Raw genomic sequence first — 21,420 nt, forward strand, 5'->3', positions numbered from 1 at the left:
GCTCCTCTGTCAGTTTGCTGAGAATGATGGTTTCCAGGTTCATCCATGTCCCCACAAAGGACCCAAACTCATCGTTTTTGATGGCTGCATAATATTCCATGGTGTATATGTGTGCCAAAGTTTGAGAACTACAGGGTTAGGCACATTGTGAGCGCAAATTTCCAGGTTTGCACTTCATCAGGGTCCCAGTTATACTTACCAGAGTCATTCTGGCCTATCCCTTAAGGCTGCTGACTGAGTCACACTTAATTGTATTTAGCTAATAAACCAGGGAAGTAATAAAGTACTCATAAAAATGTATAGGCAGTTCCCACTCCTACCTTTTTAATTTAAAATTTTTATTTGCCATGAATGAAAGCTCATTGTATCATTAATGTGAATGATAACAATATTAAGATTGTAAATGGTAATGTGCTAAATTAATTTTTGTTTTTCAAAAATGCTTCCTCCTGATATATGTTTTGAAGATTTGGAAAATGCAAAGAAATATAAAGAAGGGAAATAGCACTCATCTATGCAAAGATAACTGTTAGCAGCTTGGCAAACTTCTAAACTGTTTTCCTCAGATTAAAAAATATATATAATGGATCAGTTTATATAGTTAATTATGTTAATATTATTACAAGGTAAACAGTTTTTATGCCATTAAAAACTTATACATCTGTTGATATATACAGCTGTCATTAAAAAAAAACTTTAGAAAACTTCAGACATGCAAAAGGAGAGAGAATGGCATATGAATATTTTATTTACCATCATCTAACTTCAAATATTATCTACTCATAGACAGTCTTGTTTCATTTATACCTCTACTTAGATTGTTTGGAAGCAAATCCAGACATGAAATTTCATTAAAAAATATTTCTGTATTTATTTTTGAAAAAAAGGATTTTAAATAGATCTACACTAGTGTTATACCCACAGGAACACACCCACAAATCTTTAATATTATCAAGTATTCAGAAAGTGTTCACATGTTACCACTTGCATCTTAAATGTTTTTATATAGTTGATTTGTTCAAATCAGAATCTAAAATACGATTCATACCCTGCAAGTGGTTGCTTCATCTTAGGTCTCTTTTAATCTGTAGGCTCCACCTCCATCTCTCACTCTCTTTTTTTTTAAACTGAGCTCCCACTTTTTTTTTTTTTGCCCCTGAAAGTATTTGACCTGTAGAATTTTTCAACAGATTTTGCCGATGGCATCACCATAGTTTGTTCTTCTGAATCTTGTGAAAGTTAAAGCCAGTTTCATTCTGATTGGATAAGAAGAGGGAGAGCAGGATTAACTTTATTGGTGGTTTTGTGTATTTCTGTGAGGAAGCTTTTTATGATTTTAGTTGATGATCTTTGCTTACATTTATTATTTCAGTGAAAGTTTTAAATTATGATAATATAATCCTATCATTCATTTTTCATGTATTTGCTGGAATGTCTCTTCATCAACCTATTTGGTTACCCTGAAGTACATTTTGAATGGGAAAGACAGGATAAATGCTTTATTCTTTGCTTTTGTGTACCAGTTTTCAAAATGATGAGTTGGTTCCCAAGCATCCTTCAGAGGAGGCCAGTGAGTTTTCTTTTGCTTTCAGTTTTGTTATGATCTTATAAATTTAAACATATTTTATATGTTTTAATCCATTGCAGTTATTTTCTTACGGGGACTCAGATTATCCAGCTTTGCCAGTGAGAGCCTCTTCCACAGTTGGCTCTGAATCTTTTTGAGATTATTCTACTAGTGTTTGAGTTTTCCTGCTTTCTACTTTAAGTTAATTTAGGCTAATCATGTATATTTCCTCCCTGTGACTGAGAACAATCATTTCTTTAAATAACCTGGTTCCTTTTTGTAAGAAATGATATTTAGAAACCACAGTCAGATACTGGGGTGCTCACTTTTACTTGGTTAATCATTGTTTTTAGACTTGTAACTATTCACTTTGGTGAATACACTAGTTTACTTAATTAGAGATTTGATGTTCATAATGCCAAGAGCAGTATCTTTTAAGATACATCTTGTTCATGATCAGATTATTTCCTTAAGAAGTACTAGGTCAAAGGCTATAAACTTAAATAAGGCTTTTAATACATATTTGCCAGATTATTTACCACATTACTAATTTGTACTCTCTTGAGAACAGTGAGAGAATGCATCTGACTTTACCCCCGTATTAGCATGAAGTATTCCTTTTTCATTTTTGTTAATTTTATAGATTAATTTTATTAATTGACAATTTGATGTTAATTATATTGCTAATTATTATTTGATATTTTATTTTCTGTTAGTGACATTCAAATTTTAATGATATTATTGCCATTTGATTTTCCAGTTTCTGGTATTGACTTCATATTCTTACCTGAATTATCTATTGAAATTATAGTGTTTTTTCTTTTTATGGATACCTATTTAGGGACATTATTAGTTTATCTTACTTGTTATACCTTTTCCAGTTTATTTGTTTTAAAATTTTGTTTATTATGCATTTGCAGTTTTAAAAAGTTTATCATACACAGAAGTTTTAAAAAGTTTAAAAATTAGATGTATTCATACATTTCCTTATTGAATACATTGTTTTTAAGCAGAAGACTTTTCTACTAATAAATGTTTACATTTATTTTACCTTTCTTCTCTGCTTCCTCCTATTCTTTTCCTTTCTCCATTATCTAGAATAAAGTAAGGAACAGGCAGGATAAGACTTCATCTCCCATCCCTACACATAGCTAACTAGTTGTTCTATTATTATTCATTAAATAATCCTTCCTTTTCTCCCAGTGACTTAAGCTGTTATCTTTGTTAAATTCTTATACATATACAATTTTTGTACGATATTTTTGCATCAATCAATTACTGGACTATATTTTTCTTAGTTTAATATCCACTAAAAAAAACTAGTTTTATTAATTAAAAAAAAATTTCCCAGCTATTCTCATCTGTTTGTTCCTCTCTACGAACTTCACAATCATGTTAAAGTTTTAAAACAGGAAGAAAAATTCCCAGGGGGATTTTTATTGAAATTATTCAAAGCCTATATAAATTAATTTGCAAAGAATTATAGTTTTTACATATTTCAGTCCCTCCCTTCATATAATTTTACAAAGGTTTATAATTTCCTTCACAGTAGCTCTCTCACAGTTTTTATAGTTTTTTTATTTCTTTAGACTTTTCTAACTTTTTTATTGCTTATCTATAAGAAGAAAACTATGAAATGTTTTTTCACATCTAGCTATTTAATTATTGAATCTGAGAGTTTTGTCTAGTCATCTTGACTTTTATAGATATAGCATCATCTGCAAAAGAAAATTTTTACTTAAGCTGACACCATTGAAAATGTTTACTTTTAGGTTAGAAAAAAATAATTATATACTAAAAATATTTTCTATATTAAATATATAATACATAAATAATATAGTGAAAATATATTTTATATGTTTATAAAATTATATCTTGTAAAAAAAACTTTACCTTTTATTGCAGCCATTTCTTCCTTTGTCTGATAGTGGTGTTATATATGATTCTGATGAAAGCATTCATAGTGATGAAGAAGATGATGCCTTTTTTTCAGATACACAAATACAGGAGCACCAAGATCCAAATTCCTATAGGTAAATAAGACTTACCTTTCTTTTCTTTTTTTTTTTGGCTTTTCTTTAAATCTCAATATAATTTTAAATGACATTATTATCCTGAATTTATATGAGAACTTGCTTATGTTTCCAGGTTACAAATTCTGCAACTTTGAGGTCAATTTCTAGATAGTATTTTCTCTACATCCAAAGACTAGCTTTCATGGAGAGTGCAAACACAAGCATTTTTAGTAAGGAAAACATATGTAACTTATGGTTATACTATTAGAATTTAATATGTAATTTATTGGTATACTATTAGGTTCCATGTGACCTATATGGTATTTATTTATGGTAATTATTTTTCCATGAGGTAATTTTCAGCAAGCGTAATATAGTATTGCAAGTTTTTTATATTCAGTGATCATAAAGGTGCCATTTTTGTGTCGTTAATTTCAAGGACAGCTTTTTTCTGGGTTGGAGAGTGGGCTAAACAGTTGGCAGGGAGCTCCTCCACTGTGTTTCTCCCATGATTTTATTTTTTACTTAAAGACTATTTTTTGCCCTTCTTTGAACAGCTGGGCTCTTCTACATTTGACAATGGTTAAGCTAGCACTTCACAATGTCAAGAATTTCTTTCCCATTGCTGGACTGGAATTCTCTGGTGAGTTTGGGATTTTAATATTGTTATTAAAAATAATAAATTACTGTCAAGTTTCTCTTTACAAAATCTATATAAAAGGTCATTTGGTACCTTTTTAAAAGGTACCAGAGATTTTATAAAGTCTTGCTTACTGTATGCTCCAATCTGTGAGTTTATTTTTATTTTCTTAGACGGAGTATAGCTCTGTCGCCCAGGCTATAGTGCAGTGGCATGATCACAGCTCACTGCAAACTTCATCTCTTGCATTCAAGCCATCCTCCCACCTCAGCCTCCTGAGTTGCTGAGACTATAGGTGTCTAACTATGCTGGGCCGATTTTTGTATTTTTTGTAGAGACAGGGTTTTGCCATGTTACCCAGGCTGGTCTTGAACTCCTGAGCTCAAACAGTCCACCTGCCTTGGCCTCCCAAAGTGCTGAGATTACAGGTGTGAGCCACAGCACCTGCCTTCAGTCTAATACTTTAAATTATATCAAGAATTACTGTCAACACAGAAGATTGAGAAAGAGCAGAAAACCACACTGGGGAAGCTAGACATTTTCTCAGCTTTTGGAGAGCTGGCCTTCTCTTCTGTTCAAAGCATTAAGAATCTAAACAGTATTAGGCTAACATTTCCAGTTTTATTTGTATTTTCAGAAGTTTTGTCTCTGAGAATTCAGATTCTGTAAATATTTGGATGATGATCAATACTTTTTATTAAACTAAATAACATTCTGTCACTTTGTAGAGCTGCCTGTAACATCACCATTAGGTACTGCTGTGATTAAAAACTTGGAAAACTGGGAACAGATCTTGCAAGAGAAAATGGATCAGTTTGAAGGTCCACCCCCTAACTATATCAACACATATCCAACTGACCTTTCAGTGGGAGCTGGACCAGCTATTCTTCGAAATAAAGCAATGCTAGAACCTGAAAATACCCCATTCAAGTAAGAAAGCTCTTATAATGCTGATAAAGAATGTAGCTTAACTTTTCTGGAGGACAGTTTGGCTAAATCTGGCAGTACACTTTAAAACATTCATAATTTTGAATCTGCAGTCCTATTTTTAGCAGAATAAGGAAAACCATACATTTGAATAGAATTTTTTTCCAGTATTACCTGTAATTCAGTAGACTTCCATTTACATAAAGGAAAAAAATCTTTATTGTATTAATTTTTGGTTGTTTTTTTTTTTTTTTTTTTTTTTTTTTTTTTTTTTTTTTTTTTTTTTTTTTTTTTTTTTTTTTTGAGACAGAGTTTCAGTCTGTCACCCAGGGTGGAATGTAGTGGTACTATCTCAGCTTATTGCAGCCTCGACCTCCGAGGCTCAAGCCATCCTTTCACCTCTGCTTCCCTAGTAGCTGGGACTACAGGCGAGCACCACTGTGCTCAGCTAATTTTTTTGTATTTTTTGCAGAGATGGGGTTTCACCATGTTGCCCACGCTGGTCTCAAACTCCTGGGCTCAAGCAGTCTGTCTGTCTTGGCCTCCCAAAGTGCTGGGATTACAGGCATGCATCACTGCAGCTGGCATATTTATGTTTTTATTGTCAAAACTCTTACAGATTTTTTAAAAAATCTATATATGCAAATACAGTGCTTCTGACTTTTGTCAGTAATTTAACAGTAAACACATTAAAGGCTTTTAATTGATGTTTTGATCTTCTACATCTAGGCCCCTTTTGATATGCAGCATGCTTTTTTTTTTGAGGTAGTGGACTCTGATTAAGAGTATTTCTTAAAAGCTTGAAAGAACAAAGCTTTTTAGCTTGTTAGGCTGTTATAATTGATATCTATGACTTATATTCATTGCTGATACGCTTCAACCAACAGGACCAACATAAAGTATAATTTAAAAAGAGAATAATAAGAGATTCATTTGACTCCCAGCTTAACTGGTTCATTCAGTGTAATTAGAGAATTCATTGCTAGATGAATAAATGATTTTTAGAACTAAAAATTAAAAGTAAAACTGTATAGTTTTGTTGAACTTAATGCTATGTCTTCTTTGCAATAGATTGTGAAGGTTTTATACATATCTAGAAATGTAAACATATTTTCTGAAGACTGAAATAGTGTGATATGTTCATTTTTTTAATAGGTCCCGGGATTCTTCTGCATTTCCAGTCAAACGACTTTGGCATTTCCTTGTTAAACAAGAAGTCCTTCAAGAGACGTTTATTAGATATATTTTCACTAAGAAAAGAAAGCAGAGTGAGGTATTTTGAGAAAAATATTTTCTATTGTAATTTTTCTTTAGTTTGATTTAACATTTCTAAGGAAATCAGTGCTCAATTTATTCTGAAATTTTCTTTTTGGCTGGGTAATAGAGTTGACTAAATTACAGTCAACTGCTTTTAAGATAAAACCTTACAATTTTCATTTTATAGCAATGAAACAACATAGGTACCTTGATAAATTACATATATTCAAGTGAAAGTTGGTACTTTCTTTATAATATTTGTTATTAGGTTTTTACATTTAATAAACATTGTAATGGATGGAATTGTGATGGAGGAATTTAATATATAAACATACTCTATAATATTCTCCAAATGTGTGTTTGAAATATAATACAACTTTTAAAAAACATTTTATTTACTTAGCACTTAGAAATGAACAGAATAAAGATCCAAAATAGCAAATACAAGATGAAGGAAGATTGCTCTTACAAAGCAAGGCAAAAGTTCTGCATTGCATGGTTATTTTTAAGTTAACATAATTAGTAATATAATAGCAGACATGATTCAAGAAGAATCAACAGTTTGGGAGATTGGCAGATGACGTCTTCCTTATAAAAGTAGGACCTTTTATATGAGGATTTCGGTCTGTTTGGCCATTTAGTGAGGTAATGAGCAGCTTGAAGAGTGTTCAGAGTTGAGTGTCTGATGTAATTAAAGATTTGGCAAGCACAATTACTGAGAAGAGACAAAATGAATTATATTTCACTTAGAAAAGTGAAAACTGAAACAGAGTCCATATGGCTCGATTTCCCAAGATAAAGTATAAACGTGCTTCTCAGTTTTTCCTCATGCCTAGGGCAGTGGAACCTACCATACTTGTTCCTTACCTGAATGGTAATTGTGATCAGCCCTTATGAACAGTCATTTGTTTACTCTATGGATTTAAAAATTATGTACTTAAATGAGGAAGTAGAAGAAGAAAACTTTTGAATCTAGTTATAAGCTTTTTCATAACAACATACCCTTATGGCATTGAAATTATTGACGTGAGCTTTGTTAAGGAAATCACAGAGGCAAATTATTTGCCTCTTTCATTTAAACTGCTGTGTACAGTATTTCCTATAGTGGTGCTAAGTCCAAATTCTGTAAACTAAGATATAGGAATCTAAGATAGTGATTTAAAATAAAAGATTTTGGCCAGGCTCGGTGCCTCAGGCTTGTAATCCTAGCACTATGGGAGGCCTAGGCAGGGGATCTCCTGAACTCAGGATTTTGAGACAAGCCTGGGCAACATGTTGAAAACCCATCTCTACAAAAGATAAAATTATCTGGGTATGGTGGTGCATGTCTGTAATCCCAGCTACTTGTGAGGCTGAGGTGGGAGGATCACTTGAGCCCAGGAGGTGGAAGTTGTGGTGAGCTGAGATCACATGCCACGGCACTCCAGCCTGGGTAACAAGTGAGACCCTGTCTCAATCAGCCTATCATTCAATACCTGTTAGTCACAGAAAACAAGTTCATTGAGTGATTAATTTTCTGAGTGTTTTGTTCTTCAAATTATTAAAATTAATGATTTATCACAAGTATGTTTTAAGTATTGGTAAGGTTGATAGCAGCTTGAGTAGCTGACTTGTTAGAGTGCAGAGTGCTGTGGGAAGCCAGGTGTCTGGGTTTCTTGTACCCTCCCATTCTTGTCTTGCCTTCCCCACCAGTTTGCTTCTTCCTTAACTAATTCTCCCCCTCTTCACCCCTTATTTTCCCTTCCATTATGCCCCTCTGTCTCTGTGTATACTCTTCCATTTTTCTCCCAGCATAGGGTCCCCATGAACAGGAAAGTAGGACAGAGGTAAATGGAATGTTTCTTCAAGTGCTACGTAAGCATCAGTTGGCTCCAAGGAAGGGAAGTACATGATTGAGAGTTAGGATGGAAGAATTTTTATCATGTACCCTTTTGAATTTTAAAACACTGAATGAAATTACTGTCTCATCCAGTACTGTCCTGTAGAACTTCCTGTGATGATGGAAATCTGTATCTGCGTAGTCCAACATAGTAGTCACAAGCCACATGTGGTTACTGAGTACTTGAAATATGGCTAGCATGATTGAGAAACAGAATTTAAAATTTTAATTTTAATCTAAATTTAAGTAGTTACATGTGGTTAGTGGTTGCTGTTTTGAATAACACAGATCTGAAAAAAAGTATTTCCATTAAGAGCAAATTTATGAATAAAATGTTAAGGCTGCTAGAACAAAACAAAAACTGGTCACTAGGCTCAGAAATAGGCAAAACTTATTAAAACTCTATCCATCCAGTAAGAGTGCTTTATCTTTAAAATTGTCAGATAGGATTTTGGTAATCACTAATTTTGGCAAATTCGGAAAATTGACTAATAAAATTGGCAGGCTAATCCTAAAAATGCTGGGTGCATTTAAAAAAATTTCCCTGAGAAATGCTGAAGTTATATTAATAAGATCTTTTACTCACTGAACATATTAAAGAAAAATATTTCACAAAACCTGTTTTCGGGAAACAGACTGGTGAATTCATCTACTTATGTAAGACAAATAGATTCTCCAGCAGTTTGGTCTTTGCTAAGTTAGCTGTGCCACACATTGACCATTCCTTGCAAGTTTTCTTAGGCGCTTCTTTATTAGCTGCAGCAACCATAGGGGAGTCTGTGAAGGCATGGTCAGAAAATTTGGCCCTTCATGACGGAAGGGAGGCAGTCACCTGAAAAGGTATGAGGAAGAGTTTGTTGCTCTGATCAAACCTTCAGAGGTGTCCACAGCAGAGCAGAAATATAACTTCTGATTGTGGCCATCCTTAGGACCCTGCATCAACCCAGGAGCAAATTGCTGAGTGATTTCTTTTCCATGCCTGATTTTATTAAACATTTATTTACTTAGAGAAAAATCATGTGGTTACTCAAGTTCCTTATAAGAGTGAAATAAATACCAGTATTTGAGATCTCTCTTTAGAAACAGGTATTTTATTTTGATTTGAAATCAACCCCTATAGGGTAGGAATTTATGTAGCACGTTATGCATCTGCTTATACATGTGGGTTTTAATTTTACACTTTACCAGTTATGTAACTTAAATTTCTTAAAACTGTATACAGATAACTAATTTTTATTTTGAAATAGGTTTTATGTTCTCGTGTGTATGTAATAGTCACATTAATTTTGCTCTTTGGCTTTGTGTTGTGTTTGATGACTGTTTTATTCAGTTTAATTTTTACTTGATTTTGCAAATTCATTTTTATCATCTTTAAGTGGTGGAGTGACCATTTCAGCTTGAAATATTTCACTCTCTTTATAATTTCGTTCCATGCATGTGTTTTGTGTTTGTGTCGGTGTGGTGTTAGTCTGTAGAAGAACATGTGGAGCAGGTCAAACAAAACTTCATAGCAGAAGATTGCCACATCAAGGTAGTATTCCAAGATTTTATATTTAGCTCATTCTTTAAAGTTCAAGGAGCTAACGCCTCATTTCTGATACTAACCATGACCTGCCCAACTGGCTAGCTACTCAGAGAACTCATAGTACTCCTGTACCACGTCAGTGGTATAGGGGAGGAGATGCTTCACTGTATCTGGCTTGCCTTGGTTCTTCTCTTTCTTGCTCCCTTTTCCATCTTCACTTCTGTCACTTTTTCTGTTTTAAGCATGGCTGTTTCATCTTTCCTTCTTGATTCTGACTTTTCTTTCCTTTCCATCACCAACCTTAAACCATTAAACCTTCCTCTCATCAGTCTCTTTCATTCCTTTCAAACTATCCCTCTTTCCAACTTTTCCTTATTTCAAGCTCATCACCCTTATTCAAAGGGTGATTTCTTTGTGGTTTTTCTGTCTTTTTATTTCAGTCTGTGCCTCTTAATGTATACACATTCTTATTTCAGAATATTTATACACTTTTGGAAGAACTAAGACATATTACTGTATAAATTACTAATAAAAATGTATTAGCCATCTTTTGTGATCATTAATCAGTATCTTACCATCACACTGGAAATTGGGGTGATTACAAGACATCAGAGAATTTAAGCAAATTTTCCAAAGCTAGTTTTCAACACATTAAAGTTATTCTTTCTTCTTGCTGCTGCTGCTGCTTCTACATCTTCTTCTTATCCTACTTTTAAATCTTATGGGATGTGGGTAACTCTAAATAGAGATGTGCTGCAGCAACTAAAACTGCTGATGAATGTTTTCTAGGTTGAAGCTGATCTAGGCTATCCAGGTGGAAAGGCGAAAGTCATTCATAAGGAATCTGATATGATCATGGCATTTTCTGTTAATAAGGTAAAAACTGTCATCATTATAAACAATGTATTTCTCTTTAGTGAAATTGCTTAAATCATCGAATCTGCTTTTGCTTTATAGGCAAATTGTAATGAAATTGTTTTGGCTTCAACACACGATGTTCAAGAACTTGATGTTACTGCTCTACTGGCCTGTCAGTCATATATATGGATCGGAGAAGAATATGACAGAGAATCCAAAAGGTTTGTCTCACAGTCACTTTTACATATAGTTTTCTGTAAGAAGTACCCACTAAATGGTTATGCATATGATTTGAATTATTTCAAAAGGTATACATGTATCTCTTTCTTCATTTGGGTAGGTGACAAATATAATTGGCTTAGCTGCCAATGAAAGTCTTTGCCTACATTAACCTAATAAATTATACTTCTTCCATTAAACCCTACACTATTGAAAGTATTTGAATCAGAATAACCCCTGACACTTGGCTTCATGATATTCAGTGTATTAATCTGATCTGGATAATTAAAACAGTATACACAAATATGTTAATTATACTGATGAGTCACATTTACTGAGTAATTTTGCAGTGTTTCTTCTTATCACCTGATAAGCATACCTTTTTTTAACAGACAGAAATGTCGAGGGCTTTACTTTTCATTAAAGCTATGGACACTTCACCAAGAGTGTTTTGCCATTCTTCCTTATTTTAAGGTTTCTCCTCCATGGTTTGCCCTTCCTCTTGCTTTTCTCCAGACTCTTAGAAATTGTATGTGCTTGAGGATAGTGCCATGATAGTTTCTCTCCTTGTTTTGTTGAATTCTTTCTTTTGTTAGTATGTGATGTAACTAGGATTTAATTTCACATTTCAGAGTAGATACAACCATGTACTATGGTACAATCCATTACAAAAATTACTTTCACATTTTATCTATCTTACTCCAAGAAATCTTTAAATTCAGATTTCTTTAGATGTGTTAATTTGATACTGAAATATCTATACTTGAAGAGAACATATTTTTTTCCATAGATAAAAACAAATGTATATTAAATACTTTAAAACAAACATTTGTTTCAACTTATGCAGCAATAAAGTTGTCTGCAAGTAACATCAGACTATATTTTGCCAAAAGGGAAAAAAGTTAACCAGTATTAAAATTGGCAATTAGGACTTGTACCTAATTTTTCTCATGGCTACTTTATTTAAAATAAAGATTGACCTGTGGGTACATAAGAAGCTCTTTAACTGGAATTTGTGTTAAGAGAAAAGGGAACTTTCACAGTAACTCATGTTTTTCACAGTTCAGACGATGTTGATTATCGTGGTTCCACTACAACTCTTTATCAACCCAGTGCAACAGCCTATTCAGCAAGTCAGGTGCATCCACCTTCATCTCTGCCATGGCTGGGCAGTGGACAGACTAGCACTGGAGCTAGTGTGGTATGTTATTTACTTATAGGCATCATTTCTGGATTTGGACTGTCTGAAAAATCAGTTGGAATCACTTTGGCATAGGAATGATCCTAAAGATCAGGGACAAAGACCAGTAAATCGGCCATGATAATGACAGCTGACATTTATTGTGGCTTTTTTATTTGGAGACAGGGTCTGGTTCTGCCACCCAGGCTGGAGTGCAGTGGTGCAATCTCGGCTCACTGCAGCCTTGACCTCCTGGGCTCCTGCCAGCTCAGCCTCCCATGTAGCTGGGACTACAGGTACATGCCACCACACCTGGCTAATTTTTGTGTTTTTTTGTAGAGACAGGCTTTCACCACATTGCCCAGCCTGGTCTCGAACTCCTGGGCTCAAGTGATCTACCCACTTCAGCCTCCAAGGTGCTAGGATTACAGGCACGAGCCACCACACCTGGCCTCAGACGACTTTCTTAGTGGCAGGTGCATGCTTTTTCTCACCACAATCCTAGGTGGTAGTTGCTATTATTACCCTCCATTATCATTTTATAGATGAATAAACTGAGATACAAATCAGTAAAGCAAAGTTAAAGGGGAATTCATGTCTGTTTGAAAGCACATCAGTAACATTCTTGTCATTGTAGCTGGAGGGGTCCCATTCTCCTGTTCTGCTTTGAAGCACCTGGAGGTACTCCTGAATGTCCTCAGGGAGGGACACTTGAAGAAGAGTTCCTTTATTATGAGATGAAGCTGCTTGGTAACCTCATAGGCCAGGGCTATAACAGCAAGTGACTGTTCTTCCTCAGCCTCTGCAGACAAGTGTTCTATGTAGTGGTTCAGAACATCTGTAACAGGCTTTATCTCATTAATAAGCAAAATGTAAAAGAATAAATGTTGTCAGAATTTATCCTGAAACATATCCTTCCTCATCTCTTCTGAATACACAAAATAATTTTTAAATGTTCTTTTAAAAGCTTATGAAAAGGAACCTACATAATGTGAAGAGAATGACTTCACACCCAGTCCATCAATACTGTAAGTATTTATGACCTAAGAATTGTAAGTATTCCCTCTCATTTGGAGGCTGATTTATAGAATAGAATAGATTGGAACTCTTTAACTCTTCATTTTTCTTATTTCCTTCTTTTTATCTTGTGTTTCAGATCTTACAGGTGCTCAGGACGGCAGTGTACGTATGTTTGAATGGACGCGGCCTCAGCAACTTGTCTGCTTTCGTCAAGCTGGCAATGCAAGAGTTACTAGATTATATTTTAATTCACAAGGCAACAAGGTTAGTTTCTTGGGGCTACTGCTAAAATCATCTGAAAATAATTGTGGATATTTAGGAGTAAGTGATTAATAAAAGTGCATCTAAAAATGAATTCAATGACCCTGGATTTAAGCTGAGCAGGCAGTTTGTTGGAGTCTACTTATATACCTTCTTTCCTTCCAATAGAAGCAAAAATCTGCAAAATTTAATATGGATTAATCATATATTTAAAGATACTAAATATTCTGTGAGAGTAAAAAAACTGCTTCTGTTGAGTGTGTTGGTGAGTCCTAATAAGTACAGTCAAGTTCTAGAGAGAAACCTAGTTTCTTACTAAATTTCATTATTAAGAGGTTGGAGGAAAACAGTGAAACAGGTAAGCAGTTAAGAAGTGATGGAATGGCCGGGCACAGTGGTTGACACCTGTAATTACAACACTTTGGGTGGCCAAGGCAGGAGGATTGCTTGAACTCCAGCATTTGAGACAACCTGAACAACAAAGGGAGACCCCCATCCCTTCAAAAAATGTTTAAAAATTAGCCCAGCCATGTGCCTGTAGTCCTAGCCACTCAGAAGGTTGAGCCTGGAGGATCCCTTGAACCCAGGAGTTTGAGGTTACAGTAAACTGTAATTGTACTACTGCACTCCAGCCTGGGTAACAAAGTGAGACCCTGTCTCTAAAAAAAAAAAAGGGAAAAAAGTGACAGGGAATTTTTTAGCACTTGAACTTTCTTGGGAATGACAGCAATGGAAACATAGGCAGAATTTTTTTTTTAGTAGGGTCTGAGTGAACTTCCTTTACATGTTTTTACCTTTGCTGTGGATGCTATGAACATGTGTTTAGTAGTTATACTGTTCTTACAGTGTGGTGTTGCAGATGGAGAGGGTTTTCTGAGTATCTGGCAAGTTAACCAAACTGCATCAAATCCTAAACCTTACATGGTAAGTATTACTAATGTTCCTAGAGCGCATACAGACAACACTTTGTTTATGAAGTGTCTGTTTCAGACAGTGAATCTCATTGGGTGGTCCTATTGGGAGGATGATGATTTTGTTCAGCAATCCCAGCCTAGCAGCAGCACCCATCCTTGCCCTAGTTTTAGGCTGAAATGACCTGAACAACAAAAAGCCTTGCTTTTCCCTTTGAAGTGCAGTCATTATGTTTTTTAAATTTCTGAGACTTTCCCTGTACATGGTACAAATCAGGGTACATTTTTGTTACAATTTTATCCATTTTGAAAGCTCTATCTTCTTAATATACATACCATAAAATTCTATCATTAAGAATCAGGTTCCAAATATCTATTCCAATTTGTTCCAGAATTTTGCTTACCAGATTATAAAATAACCAGTCCTAATGGGCCACCTTATTAATCCAAATTGTATCACAAAATATTTGGTGATGGAGATATAGTGGAAGAAGGGAACGGGGAGGATGGAAGGTGATGTCCTGTGTGAAACAGGCTTCATATATGTGGAGTGAGGTTCAGGAAACCTTGAACCTCCTGGGATGAGATGGATTACCCAAATACTTGTAAAAAATTTTCTAAACTATACATATGTTCTTAATTATGTGTATATTTCTCTTAAATTAGTACACTATAGACTGTACCTTGTCTACACAGAAGTGGAAGTAATCTCGAATTTATACTTTTGCCTTTAGTCAGATCTGTACCATTATAATTCCAGACTGAAAAACATGGATTATATTTTAAAATACCTTGACATCCTAAGATTAGTTAGGTTTGTAAGCATTTCCTTTGTGGCTTATTATTATTACAGTTTATTATGTGTATTGGAAATCATCATTACTAAAAGTGATGGGGCTTAGGTAGGTTCAGGTACTTTAATGTCCTATTCTTACATAATCCAAAAACCATGATCTTTGTTTTTACCAACTGGTTTTTAAAAATTATTGGATAGTAGCCAAATAATATACACATGACAGTTAACCCTTGTACTATCACTTATTTTTTCTAGACTGAGTTTTTAAAAACTGTTCTTAGCTCATGCATATAGTATGTTATTAGCAGACATAGCTCATGCATATAGTATGTTATTAGCAGACATGTATGTTGGTACTGTATCAAATTTTATCTGAAAGTAAAGTAACTTCAGTTGCACTTTGTTTTCTGTAGAGTTGGCAGTGCCATAGTAAAGCCACAAGTGACTTTGCATTTATTACCTCTTCAAGTCTGGTTGCCACATCTGGACACTCCAATGACAATAGGTGGGTTGACAGAAAAGCAAAGTAAGAAATATAAAAACTTTAGGCAGAAAAGTATTCTTGCTAAAAGTGTGGATTTCTAATAGAGTTTTAGGCATTAAAAAATAACTTCGTTACATAATTCTTATTTCAGAGTGGTTTTTCTTATCAAAAAGAAAAGTAAAGATGAAAATTATTCCTAATGTGTAATTTGTGTTTTAAAGCTATTCAGTCTTGTTTTTAAAATACTGCTGCTAACACTGTTAATTTCTTCAGGACTACCAAGCATCTGATCGACATCATTCTCAGCATTTTTATTTTATTGAAGTAGGTTATGGGAAACGGGTGGCATTTAGTTACATGGACAAGTTCTTTAGTGGTGATTTCTGAGATTCTGGTATTCCCATCACCTGAGCAGTGTACACTGTAACCAATGTGTGGTCTTTTGTCCCTCACCCTCCTCTCACCCCCTTAAGTCCCCAGAGTCCATTATATATCATTCTGATCCTTAAGTGAGAATATATGATATGTAGTTTTCCATTCCTGAGTGAGTTCACTTAGAATCATGGTCTCCAACTCCATCGGGTTACTGCAGATGCGATTATTTCATTCCTTTTTATGGCCAAGTAGTATTCCATGATGTATATGTACCACGTTTTCTTTATCCACTTGTTAATTGATGAGCATTTAGGTCGGTTCCGTCGTTTTGCAATTGTGAATTGTGCTGCTATTAACAGGCATGTGCAAGTGTCTTTTTCATTAGTGACTTCTTTTCCTCTGGGTAGCTACCCAGTAGTGGGATTGCTGGATTGAATAGTTCAGCTTTTAGTTCTTTAAGGAATGTCCATATATTCTATATAGTGGTTATACTAGTTTATATTTCTACCAGCAGTATAGAAGTGTTCACTTTTCACCACATCCATGCCAACATCTATTATTTTCTAGTTTTTAAATTATGGCCAATCTTGCAGGAATAAGGTGGTACTGCATTGTAGTGTTAAGCGGCATTTTCCTGGTAATTAGTGGTTTTGAGCATTTTTTTCATGTTTCTTGGCCATTTGTATTTCTTTTGAGAATTGTTGATTTAATTTCCTTGTAGACTCTGGATATTCGTCCTTTGCCAGGTGTATACATTGTGTTTTCTCCCACCCTGTGGATTGTCTGTTTACTCCTGCTGTGCAGAAGCATTTTTGTTTGTCACATTTATTTTTGTTGCATTTGCCTTTGGATTCTTGGTCATGAATTCTTTGTCTAAAATAGTTTTTCTTATGTTACCTTCTAGAATTTTTATGATTTCAGGTGTTAAAGTTTGATCCATCTTGAGTTAATTTTTGTATAAGGTGAGAGATGAGGATTCAGGGTAACAGGCATTTGACACTGTCGCCATCATTCTCAACATTTATTTGGACTTCACACCGTTTTCATTAGCAACACACGCCCATGAATGACATCTCCTGTTTCCCTGCAGTGGCAACAGAAAGGCGATGGGGTAGAGGATGCAGGGACAGGCAGAGCTGGGTGGGATGGAACTGTGTAGGGTGAAAGGATAAGACTCCCAGTCCCAGACCCTACCCCCATCCTAGCTGGGAATCACTACTCTCTATAGGTGTGAGTGAACAAAAAAGATAAAGACAGGTTGTCCCTGATGATGACTTAATTGTTCTAAGTCATGATGTGTTTTTTTTTTTTTTTGTGTTTTTTTAAAAGAAATGTTTGCCTCTGGGACACATTAATATCACCCGGAAACAGCCTCATTCATGGTGAGTTAAGGTTTATGATATTTTTAATATACCATGAAAGAATGCTTTCTTGATTTTAATTAGCAAATCTAGTGAGTGTTTATTCACTGGTTGAAAATGGAGAAATATTTAGAATGAATGACTGAAGTTGGAAAAGTTAATTAACGTATCTGGCTTCCTTGCTGAGTTAAAGATATATGGCCTCAGAAATCCAACTAGCTTATTAGAATAGTCTTTATGTTGTATTATATTCAGAAAAATATGGTATCGATAGTGGTACTACTAACAAGGCTATTTAAGAAATTAGTTGCAAAGTATTCATTGAGCTTAATAAAAAAGAGCATATTTTAAAGAATTAAACCTAATCATAAAATACTTTTTGCCTTTTCGTTTTTTGTGGAGAATGAGGTCTTGCTGTATTGTCCAGTCAGGTCTCAGACTCCTAAGCTCAAGCTATCCTCCCACCTCTGCCTCCCTAAATTCTGGGATTACAGCTGTGAGCCATCACACCTGGCCCTAACCGTAAAATAAAACAAAGGTTAACCTTATGATAATTACTATAAATGTAAACAATGTCATTTAAATATTACTCCTTTTAAGACAATACTTACCAAATTAGTGTCCTCTCTCTCTTCCACATAGTACCACCCAGAAAGTGCTCCATGCTCAGATAAGTTTGGTTAAATGAAGTTAAGTAGATTGTTTTACAGAAAGATGCTCAGTCTTTTAATACACCAATTTGCATTTTGAAAGATGTAGTTATTTCTCAATTTGATTGCAGATTTCTGTGAACAATGGTTAATGTTGATACAAATTTTCTATATGTTAATTTGAATCCTTAATCATACTAAAATGCAAATACTCCTGGGAAGGATAAATAACTTAACTTGTAACTGAAAACATTCACACATTTTCCTGTACCATTGTTGTTTCAATTACGATACAGCACTTGGCTGGGTTAATACTCACCATCTTTCAGAATCTGCCCAGTCTCTACTCTTCAGTATACTTTTTATGAGGCAGTATCACTTAGGGCTTCAGGTATATACTTCCTTTTTCTTTGTATTATTTCATATTGAGATTATGAATACAAAAGGTTTGTTCTGACATTGCTTTACATTTTTCTTTAATCATATGACTACAGAAATTCAATGACTTATAAAACAATAAATGTACCTTAGGATGAAAAATGCATCAGTAATTTCTGTATTTAAATATGGATTTAGACATCATAATTACCAAGATAAGAAATCGTTTTGAGAAAGTCTCTGATGTTTTTCTTCTTCAGGTTTCACATGCCATGATCATGGTGCCACGGTACTTCAATATGCACCCAAACAGCAACTCCTAATCTCGGGGGGTAGGAAAGGACACGTCTGCATTTTTGACATCAGGCAGAGGCAGCTCATTCACACATTCCAGGCCCATGATTCAGCTATTAAGGCTCTGGCTCTGGATCCCTATGAGGAATATTTTACCACAGGTTCAGCAGAAGGTAATATAAAGGTGAGTCAATACAAGAGGTTGGAATGTGCTAAAGACTGATTGAAAAGAGAAAAAACAAAAACTTCACATTCTTTCAAATAAAGCTTTGTGGATATATCAAATGTCTCAACCTTCTACCACCTCCCCTTGGTTCTGTATGGTTCTTTCTAAACTGTTATGGTTAATGAGATTAGAAAGCTTTAAAGCATTCTCTTTTGAGTAAAGTATATGAGTGTAATGCATGAAATTTTTTGATGACATTAGTTTGGCTCCTTAGAAGCTTCTCCCCTCTCCCTCAGTACTTGACTCTCGTGTGTGGTAGAGGTGACATTTCCAGTAAGTAAGCTAGTGCAGATGCTCCTTGACTTATAATGGGTTTGTCAGGACATAATCCCCCATAAGTTAAAAATATTAAGTTGGAAAACATCCTTCCAACTTAATATTTTCAACTTACTATGAGTTTATAGAGACTAACCCCAGGAGTGTACTGAATGCATATTGCTTTCACATTGTCATAAAGTCAAAAAGTCTTAAGTCAAACCATCATAAGGGGATTCTCTCTGTACCGTACTACTTTTACATAGTCTTAGGGCCTAGCTCACCATGAGGAACACATTAAATTGAATGAACTCAAATAGTTACTTGAATTTGAAATGGGCTACATATGGTTCATTATGGTTAATGTGAAACCACAAGAGGATGTGAAGAAAAACACATGAGAAGGACAGTAAATGAATCATGGGAGTGGTATTATTATTTCCCACTTAGATAAGCTCTTATGAAGGAGGCAGTGGATGGGATGGTTGGGCTTTAGCGAGATCACTTGGGCCAAGGGAGCAGAAGGGCCATGTTTTTGCTTTTGGTCGCTTCCTAATGATTTTTTTTTTAAACTCTTTTTGTTTTGCACTAGGTTTGGAGATTGACAGGTCATGGCCTAATTCATTCATTTAAAAGTGAACATGCCAAGCAATCTATATTTCGAAACATTGGGGCTGGAGTCATGCAGATTGACATCATCCAGGGCAACCGGATCTTCTCCTGTGGTGCAGATGGCACGCTGAAAACCAGGGTTTTGCCCAGTGCTTTTAACATCCCTAACAGAATTCTTGACATTCTATAAAGATTGGGGTTTTATTTTTATATACATTTCAATTAAAAGGCACACTACAGTAATCACTGGGCAATTCTGCTTTCTAAGCAGTTGTTAACATACTGAAAACAGAGAATCTTTGTGTAGAATTTGAAAATGACCCAAGCCAAGTATTAGCTATACAGGTTGGTGGAATGAATGAGCATGTACCTTATGCTAACATACTAAAAAAATAAAATAAAATCAAACCTAGTATTGTATGAGGGATAGCTATTCTTTACAGCATTTAGCAAACCTGATTCAGAAAACATTTGAGATTAGCAAATTAGTAACTTGAAATAATGAAAAGTACCTTTATACCAAATTAAGGAAGAAAATGTTGCTGATTCGGGTTTTTCTTCCTGTTCTTACCACTGATTGAAGCATGCCTGCAGTCTCCTCCTTTGTTGAATGAAGGATAATCATAAGGGTAGGAGCTCTAGACCACCAGGAAAACTTTCTTAGCTGTGGAGCAGTGCGCAGTGACCAGTTCTCCGCTGTGAGAAGGCATTTCCATTCTTTCCTGCTGAATATTTTTCCTGTTAGTGTTTATACTGAGCTAGTACTGTAACTTGCAAATGAGTGCAAATTTAAATGCAATGTTTTCCTCACAATTTGCACATTCACATTTTTTTGACTGCTAGTTTTTCTATTTACATATTTGCCTTCATGTTAGGAATGTACTATGTGAACATGGCATATTTGTAGTTAACCAAACACACCTTCTTAGTCCAGTTTAGTACTTTTTCTTTTCATGTACTCAAAGTTAAACACCCACAACATTTAAGGATATGTTGAAACTACACCAATAGAACATTTCATATCATAATTAAAATGAATGTTAGGCTTCTTGTGGCCAGTTAATAGTTGATGAGATTGGTGATATTATTTATTGCCACAGCCTACTGTATAAACTATGCAGAGTTAAATATTATTTGCTTGTAAAATATTAGCCAATGTTGTCATATTTTGATGTATTTCCTTGGTTATGACCAAAAAATATGTTGAGATACCGAAACTAATGTCAGTGTGTTTAAATGTTTACCAGCAAATTGTCTCATCATGTTAATGAGAATGTTTAATGCCTGTGTGGTAAATAGTAAATATAATGGCATAAAAGTACCTTTCTCTGAAGATGATGTGATGTTCAGGCTGTGAAATACATATGTAAAAGAAAAATAAATGTTATTTGTTAGAGTTTTATTTTAGTTTGAGCTGTTTAAATAGATGGGTCTGGCATTCTTTGATACTGTTTTTGACATTTGAGATTTTTAATTTGATGAAATGTTTAATTTTTAGAGAATTTGCAAGCTATTAGGCAGCTTATTCATTCACAAGCATTTACTGAATACCTTATATACCAGAAGCCATTCTAGGAAATGGGACACAGTGGAGAGCCAGACAGAAAAAGCACCCAATGTTGGGATTTAGCTGGGCAAGAACTAACCTAACTGTACCTTTTCCAGACAGATTTGAAGTTTACTGAATGAAGTACTAACCTCCTACCCAAAACTCAAATCTGAGTCTTGGC

General features: G+C 34.7%; 1 protein-coding gene across 4 annotated transcripts in view; it reads left to right on the forward strand.

Annotated features, from left to right (window-relative positions):
• DMXL2 (Dmx like 2) overlaps positions 1-21,092 on the forward strand; it is a 180,225-nt gene extending 159,133 nt beyond the window's left edge. For 2 of the 4 annotated variants that reach the window (XM_017504635.2, XM_017504636.2), the window contains exons 30-44: positions 3,473-3,600; positions 4,140-4,225; positions 4,951-5,152; positions 6,305-6,422; positions 9,754-9,816; positions 10,600-10,686; positions 10,768-10,889; positions 11,950-12,088; positions 13,035-13,095; positions 13,224-13,351; positions 14,195-14,272; positions 15,469-15,560; positions 17,244-17,296; positions 18,564-18,781; positions 19,671-21,092. In XM_017504635.2, coding sequence (XP_017360124.1) covers positions 3,473-3,600; positions 4,140-4,225; positions 4,951-5,152; positions 6,305-6,422; positions 9,754-9,816; positions 10,600-10,686; positions 10,768-10,889; positions 11,950-12,088; positions 13,035-13,095; positions 13,224-13,351; positions 14,195-14,272; positions 15,469-15,560; positions 17,244-17,296; positions 18,564-18,781; positions 19,671-19,880 — 1,785 coding nt within the window. In that variant the 3' untranslated portion in view covers positions 19,881-21,092. The remainder of the gene's footprint in view (positions 1-3,472; positions 3,601-4,139; positions 4,226-4,950; positions 5,153-6,304; positions 6,423-9,753; positions 9,817-10,599; positions 10,687-10,767; positions 10,890-11,949; positions 12,089-13,034; positions 13,096-13,223; positions 13,352-14,194; positions 14,273-15,468; positions 15,561-17,243; positions 17,297-18,563; positions 18,782-19,670) is intronic. The other 2 variants (XM_017504637.2, XM_017504638.2) reach the window with 2 other exon arrangements.
• Positions 21,093-21,420: the final 328 nt, after the last annotated feature.

The sequence above is a fragment of the Cebus imitator genome, unplaced genomic scaffold (assembly GCF_001604975.1).
Source record: "Cebus imitator isolate Cc_AM_T3 unplaced genomic scaffold, Cebus_imitator-1.0 Scaffold325, whole genome shotgun sequence".
In the NCBI taxonomy this organism is placed as follows: domain Eukaryota; kingdom Metazoa; phylum Chordata; class Mammalia; order Primates; family Cebidae; genus Cebus; species Cebus imitator.